This window comes from Nesoenas mayeri (assembly GCF_963082525.1).
Source record: "Nesoenas mayeri genome assembly, chromosome: 19".
NCBI lineage: Eukaryota > Metazoa > Chordata > Aves > Columbiformes > Columbidae > Nesoenas > Nesoenas mayeri.
In genome coordinates this window covers 7,750,763-7,758,320 of record NC_137568.1, presented here as the reverse complement: position 1 = coordinate 7,758,320, position 7,558 = coordinate 7,750,763, and the positions used below count along the sequence as shown (strand labels likewise).

Sequence of the window (7,558 nt, the reverse complement as noted above, 5' to 3'; positions counted from 1 at the left end):
CTGAGGTTAAACATCAGGACTGATTAAAGAGTCAGACTGAGACACCCTAGAGCAGCAAGAAAAAACATGCCCAAAGAAGCACTTCTCAGTTTTCCTGCATTCCCCAACATTATGGTTTCCTCACAGCTGGGACCCACCAGCGAGGACTTTGCTGCCCACCCATTGGAGCTGCAGGCAGGACACATCTTCTGGCTGGAGGACAAATGAACCCTTTGGGTCTCACCCCAAGACTTTGCAGAGCACCTGATGCTGCTGGGTGCCAGGGGACCATCCCAAGCCATCTGGAGGCCACTGGAAACCCCAGAGAGCCATGGGGCAGTGGGGACAGTCTGCGAGTCCCCCTCTGTGGGACAGCCCAGGGCTTTGGTGGGGCAGTTTCTAGATCTCAGGCAGCCAGGTCGGGGACAGGTGGGAGAAGCATGTGGACATGTTCAGGTGACCCACACAACTGCTCCAGAGCAGTGGAGTTGCCGTTCACCCAAACCCAATGGTTGTACTGGTGCCAGGCAGACCAGAGCTCGCTTGTTTTGTCTGCTTGGGGATGGCTGGCAGGATCTGAGCCTTCCAGAAAAGCCCACCCAGGCCTGTCCCTCAAGCCAGGCTGGTCTTTTTGCTTCCCCTCAGCTTAAATCAAAGCAAGCCGCATCCAAGGAGTACAGGGTTCACTTTGCCTTTTCCTCAAAACATTATTTTCCATGAGGTTTGATTCTCAGAGGTGTATAGGGCTAGAGGTGAACCTGGTTTAGGAGAGCAGGAGCCACGGGGGTCCCCAGCAGGCTGACAACAGTGTGTCTCCCCCCTCAAAAATGAAAATCACCACACAGAGCACTGGAGAAGGAAAGGGAGGAAAAATAGAATCACATGAGGCTCTTCCTTATGGAGCGGGAAAAGCAAGACCCCTCTATTATCTCCACTGCCCAAGATTTCAGAGGCAGCAGCAGCACATCAAACCTGAAACCCGAGATATGCTCTGGAGGCATTTTCAAGCCAGCAAACAGTCATCTGCTAATGCTTTCCTTACAACAATAATGATTTTAAAAATTGGGAGAAATCTGATAGCATTATCCTGCCAGGCTGCTCAGTACAGCCATCGCATCTTCAAGTATGAGCACTCTGTGAGGAATTAGGGATGGAACATGGGCAGAGCAGAAACTGAAATCGCATTAGGTCTCCCAAGAGCTGCAGATACATGCAGTGCACGCAAACAAACTCCGGCCACTTGCAGGGAGTGAAATCGTTCACCAGCTAACTGTGGGGAAAACACACAGGGCCTAATGCAAAAACACAGACAGAAATACAAAGTGGAGTATATAAGCTAGAGGAAGAGAACCCAATGTAGAGAAAAGTGTGACCAAAAAGGCATGCTCTTCCAGAAGTCCCAGAAAATTGATCGGGGTCTGGGAAATGTGGTGGGAGGGATGGCTATGCAAGAAAATCAAAGGAGGGAAAACAATCCACTCTAGTGTAAATGCAAATCTGAAAGGAAGACAATAGTTTCTGCAGGAGCCTGACTTTAGTGCTCTGCAAAATGAAGAGGAATGTGCTCTGCAGAGCTCGGAGTAGCCCTGGATGTGAAGGGAGCGTGGCAGCATGCAGGTGAGCAGGGAATGGGGTCCCTGAGAGCTGGAGCAGAGCAGACTACATTAGACTGCTGAGATATGAGAGCTGGGCATTATTCCAGAGAAGAAAGCAAATTTCCAACCACAAAGCCAAATTCAAATTATACAGTGGCTCGATCATAAAACCTCTCTGCAATGGATGTTACAACAAGAAAGACAAGAAACGACATGACTACCCAGGATGAAATTTCAGGAAGATCCTTGTAAGAGATTTGAGCTGGAAGAGAGGAGGCCACAACCCAGCAGTGCTATGAGCAGGGGAGCTGGTGGACAGGCTGCACACACTAGCCAAGCAAGAAGTTATCCAGGATCTGGACACACCTCTGCAAAACTGTAGCTGGTGGGGGTTTTTTTGAGGACAGGTCTGACTCCTGGGTGGGTTGTATAGGTGGAAGCAGAGTAAAGGTTCTGGCCCATGCAGAGCCAGCCTGTCTCGCCAGGACACTGGACATTGCTGTCAGGATTTGGTTTCTGTCTGAGGAGCCTGTCACTGCCCGAAGCCACAACTTACGGGAACGGTGAGGTGAGGTGAGCTGCATCACCTCACTGACAGCAGAGGAAGCTGTGTCTGATCACCTGCATGTCTAACACGGCTGTAGCCATCAAAATAACATCTCATGGCAGCTCGTGCTTCTGCAAAGCCAATGGGGTCAGCATGTTCCACTTCAGTCAGCCCAGCCTGCAAAGATAGGGTTAGCAACTCAAAAGGAAGAGAAGCAGAGAAACTAGAGCTTTCTTCTGTGACCAGACTTACTTGCCTTGTCAAGTAGTTGATCATCCTTGATCAAGTGCTGTAGAAGTTATATCAGGATGGCAGAAATCTGTCCAGAAAGGGGTGAAAGCTGTGGATGGGAGGGATGTGAATCATGTCCATTGCGCTTGGCTTTTGTTTTTGCTTGTTGGCCTAAGATTGGCAAACCTGATATATCACAAAATACACTGATACCACCAGATCTGCGCTTCTGTAACAGTGTTTGTGCTGTGGGGACTAAGTTGAAAAATTACATCTGTCTCTTTTCAGAAGAAACCACAAACCTTGGCAGGGGACACAGGTGAAAGAATTAGGGAGGTGCTGGCTGGCATCCAGCCATCAGCATTCCTAGATGGGCACTGGGCCCATTATGGCCCAAATATGGGCAGGTTTCCTTAAAATTGGTGCCTCTGGAGCTGTGCCAGCTTTGCAGTCTCTGTGCAGCTGCACTTACATGGTGTGTGCTCTGATATTGATTAGCAGGGACGGGAAACGAGCTGGGGCCACCAGGCTTCATGCGCATCTCATCTACACCTGGCTGCTGCCTGCTGCAGCCATGGGACTTCCCGTGGCACACACAGTGTGCAAATCCAGCCCAGTATCACCCTGATAGAATCACAGAATCATTTTGGTTGGAAGAGACCCTCAAGATCATAGAATCATAAATAGTTTGGGTTGAAGGGACCTTCCCAGCTCCCCCAGTGCCCCCCCTGCCATGAGCAGGGACATCTCCACCAGCTCAGGTTGCTCAGAGCCCCGTCCAGCCTGGCCTGGGATGTCTCCAGGGATGGTTCATCCACCACCTCTCTGGACAACCTGGGCCACGCTCTCACCACCCTCAGGGCAACAATTTCGTCCTCATGTCCAGCCTGAATCTCCCTCCTTTAGTTTAAAACTATCATCCCTTGTCCTATCACAGCAACCCCTGCTCAAAAGTCTGTCCCCACCTTTCTTATCGGCCCCTTTTAAGCACTGAAAGGCCGCAGTAAGGTCTCCCCGGGGCTTCTCTTCTCCAGCTGAACCCCCCAGCTCTCTCAGCCTGTCCCCAGCAGAGCTGTTCCAGCCTCGGGTCATTCCTGTGGCTCCTCTGGCCCCTCTCCAGCAGGTCCATGTGTGTCCTGTGCTGAGGACCCAGAGCTGGGCCAGCACTGCAGGGGGTCTCACCATAGCCAGAGGTCCTGGCAGAGGACTGGTCAGTCCCAGCCCCCCGACACCACTGAGCCCTTGGGAGAAAACCTGGCAGCTCAGGCAGGAGTTCATTTTGCAAAAAAAAAAACCCTATCTGATTCCATATCCCCAGCCTCTCCCACCCTCCCCAGCCCTGGTAGATGCTCATGTACATCAGCAGCACTCCCTGATCCAGCCTCCTGCCCTTGTCTCCTCAGCAGAGCCCCGAGGAAATAGTGGTTAACATAATGCTTGACCCTTCCCATTTACCATAATGCTTTCTCCGTGCTAAAGGCACTTCGTTTCTGGGAAAATGCATTTCCTCCTTGAGCTGGTGAAAAAAATAACACCTCAAAAAGCCATGCTGCTGATCCACCCATGGCAAAGCAGAGTTTTGGTGTGCTTCTGCTACCGAGCCCAAGAATCCCTCCCACAGCAGCCTGCCCAGCCTACAGCTGGAGAAACATTTCCTGTGTGGCAAGCATTTCTGGGCACTTCGATAGGAAATGAGAAGCTCCTGTGCTGTGGCTGCTACAAGGCTGACACGTCTGGGCTGGATGTGGCAGTGAGGAACATCCAGCTCCAGGGGCCTGAAGGAAACACTCAGCCCATGGGAGGCTGCTTTCTGCCCTCCCACTGAGCCATCCTGACGTGGCACACCTGTGCCTCAGTTTCCCCACCTGCAAGAGGGAGGCACGATTATGCCACAAGGTGCTGAGGTGTAAATTGGGATCTGAGAATGAAAACAGATCTGGAGATACACAGCTCCTCCCCACAGGCAGCTTTACCAGCCCTGCTCGCAGCATCCTGATACTCCCCTGGAAGCAGCCAAGAGCCCTGGGAGGCTCAGGGCGGTGGGTCTCTATGGGCATGGAGCCATCCCACCACTGAACCCCTGTGGGAGCTGGAAGGTGTCAGGACAGAGACTGCAGAGTTCACTGTCCCTGGGTGGGCAGTGGATCTCTACAGGCACCCTCAGTCCAGTCCTGCAGAACCCTGCTGCCTATTCCTGCCTTTCATTGCTCTTCAGGTGTGATGCTCTTCTCTGCTGCAGTGAACCACAAAGCCTTCTCCACCTTCATGTGACTTAGCACTGATTAATGACCAAATGCAAAGCACCCAATCCATCCTCCATCACTAGTCATGCTCTGTTCTTTCTCTTTTGTCCATCTCAGGTCTCCTCCTCGGATCCCGTAACCATGGAAATTCCCCCCAAGAGCCCTGATGGGAGTGAGAAGTCTCCTCAGTCCAAGGAGCTGCTGAGCAGTAACACGGCCAGCACCCTCTGCATCAGCTCCCGGAGCGAGTCTGTCTGGACCAGTGCATCCAGAAGCAAGTGGGACATATACCGCAAGCCCGTCATTGTCGTGTCTGTTGGGGCAGCCATCTTCCTCATTGGGACGGTCATCACCAGCCTGTCTTGCTTCCTAACTGAGAACAAAAACGTTTACAAAATGTGTGGCCCGGCTTTCCTGTCCTTGGGACTGATGCTTCTCGTTTGTGGCCTTGTCTGGATCCCCATCATCCGGAAGAAGCAGAAACTGAGACAAAAGTCACAGTTTCTGCAAAGCCTCAAGTCCTTCTTCTTTAATCGCTGAAGGCAGCCCAGGACCTTTCCAGGAAAGCTCTGCACCCTTCTACCCGCCTCTGTTGGTTAGCCATAAAAAGAAACACATTCTTTTACTATCCTAGAGGATTTCATCCCAGTAAGTCTCTTCCCTACAGGTGAAATGCACTGTACTAGTCTCTGGTGTGAAAATGAACTTTGTATTTCATTCCAAGTAATTCCAGAAAAAGAGAGAGCAAGATTTTATAGCTCAGTCCATCAAGGCAGGTCCAAGCTCACTGCATCGCCCTTTTGTCCAATGAGCAATACAATATCACATACCGGGAAAAGCAAAGCTCCTAAGTAGCTCCACCAGTAGCTTCTGCAAGATATGTCAGCAGAGAGGAGCCAGCTGACTACAAAGGGTGAATAAAGGGTGAACATTGCTGACTGCAAACTGCAGCTCACATGTAGAAACTGGGAGGCCAGAGGTGGTTTGCCAAGGGTCAGTGGAGAGGAGAAGCAGGATAACGTAGTTCCAGGGTGCTTTGTTTCACAGACAGCCACCAGAAGAGGAATCACACATCACCAAAGCGTAGAGGACCAGATGTGACACCCGTGGTGATGACTTTCCTGTTATTGAGCTGTTTTGACGGCTGGCTGAGACATGGCTGCAAACTGGAGCTCACTCCTTGCTCCAACTGGAGCACTCACAAGCTTTGTTTGCTGCTCCAAAGGGTCAAGGCAAGGAGCAGCATCACAAGCAACATTTTTTGGCTCCCACTGTCAGAGGGTGTTGAAGAAAGGCTGTTCCTCCAAGCCTGCAGAGGCAAAGTCGGTTTGCAGCATCTCTGCATTTGCACTGATGTCTACCAGAAACACCCATAAACCTGAACCATCACCCTATTCATGCGACCACAACTGGACCACAAGCAAGTGAGACAGGTTCGTTATCTCCACCACTTTGTAATTCTGCCCTTAATAAATGTGTGCCCTGAGGCAATTCACCAAGGAAGGCACAGATACTTTCCACATGGTTTGGGCTTTAATTTTATATTTTCAGGAGGCCTGATTTACTTTAAAAGACAGATTTGAAACACAACATTTTCAGTCTGAAGAACTGATCTCACTCTGCACAGCACGATCTGAGTTGATATACACAGGCCCATAATGTCCAGGCTCTAATTTTGGGTTCAGGCACTGATGAAAGTCTGATTTTTCGGAAGCGCTGATCCAGCCTGGATCCCACAGCAGTCTCTCATCGGCCCAGTGAGACTCCCCAGCAGAGCAAGCACTGGCTTAATGGCCCTGACACCCGCTGCAGGGTGAGGATGTGGTCGATGCTGATCAGAAGAAGAGGAACAGAAGGGACCCCAGTGAGCTCCTCTCTGTAGTTTGCACCCCCATGGGGAAGCCAAGGCAGCTCCTTGTTCTTCCAAGTGCTGTAGGAGGAAGAGATGTTTGCAGGGGGTCCACTGAGAAGATTTGCAATGTGTTCACCCTTTGGTTTCAAACACGCAGGGTATGATAAACTCCATCAGCCTCTGATGAGAGGAAGCTCATGTAAGCCCTCAGATTTCTCTAACTCAGTATCCCACATCTACCAACAGCTCCCAAGGAAAGCTGGAGCAAAGCACAAGGAATGGGGCATGCAGACAGTAGTTCTGCTCCTGGTTTATGTCCACCTCCCAGCAGCTCAGAGCCAAACCAGAGGTTGCTCCAGACCACTGTCTAATGGTCACTCATATGGCCAGCATGCCCAGCTCCTCCTGTTTTGCTTCTTGTTTTTCAAAATCAGTTTGTGCTTTCAGCCTCTGCAACATCCTAGAGCTGCAATCCCTTCAAGCCCCCTAATTTGCCAGACATGCTGGAAGCTCTGCATAGCATCAGGAGACATGGCAAAAGCAGAGGGTAGCTGATCCTGCTGCTCCAGGCCAGCAGGCACCCAGCTGGTCAATTAAAAGGGAGCATTCAGTGTAGTCAAGGACCATGAAACTGTAGCTGTATGCACCATGCTCGGGGCCAAGAGTTGATTCCCTGGGGGGAAATATTTAACTTCCTCCAGATCATCTCTGGCTGAGCTCCCTTATATCTGGAATTGATGCTACATCAGCATGTTTGCCTGTAAATGTGGTCCAAGATGCCCGTGGCCCAAAACCTTCAAGTGGAAGCATTTGTGCCACCACAGTCTGGCTGACACGATTAACCAGGGAGCTCGGGCTCACCTTGCCACCGCTGCCAGGCTCCCACAGTGTGTGACCAAGGCTGGCCAGTCCCAGGCACCTGGAGATCTCATCCACCACTGCTGGGAGAGTTTGAGGAGGCAACTCCCAGCCTGGCAGCTGGCACAGCTGCATTAGGAGCATCACACAGCCCTTTGCCCCAGGCTCAGCCTGGACCTGAATTTTAATTCCTGGGTAGTGCAAACGTGTGTACCTGGCCAGCTGGTACGAGACTTGTGAATGGGGTGTGCAA

General features: G+C 51.2%; 1 protein-coding gene across 1 annotated transcript; it reads left to right on the top strand.

Annotated features, from left to right (window-relative positions):
- Window positions 1–4,718: 4,718 nt before the first annotated feature.
- On the top strand, window positions 4,719–5,135 carry PIRT (phosphoinositide interacting regulator of transient receptor potential channels; the record flags this gene model as incomplete). Its single annotated transcript, XM_080356558.1, has 1 exon — window positions 4,719–5,135. Exon 1 carries the CDS (start codon window positions 4,737–4,739, stop codon window positions 5,133–5,135), a length of 399 nt encoding a protein of 132 aa, XP_080212684.1. The 5' UTR covers window positions 4,719–4,736.
- Window positions 5,136–7,558: the final 2,423 nt, after the last annotated feature.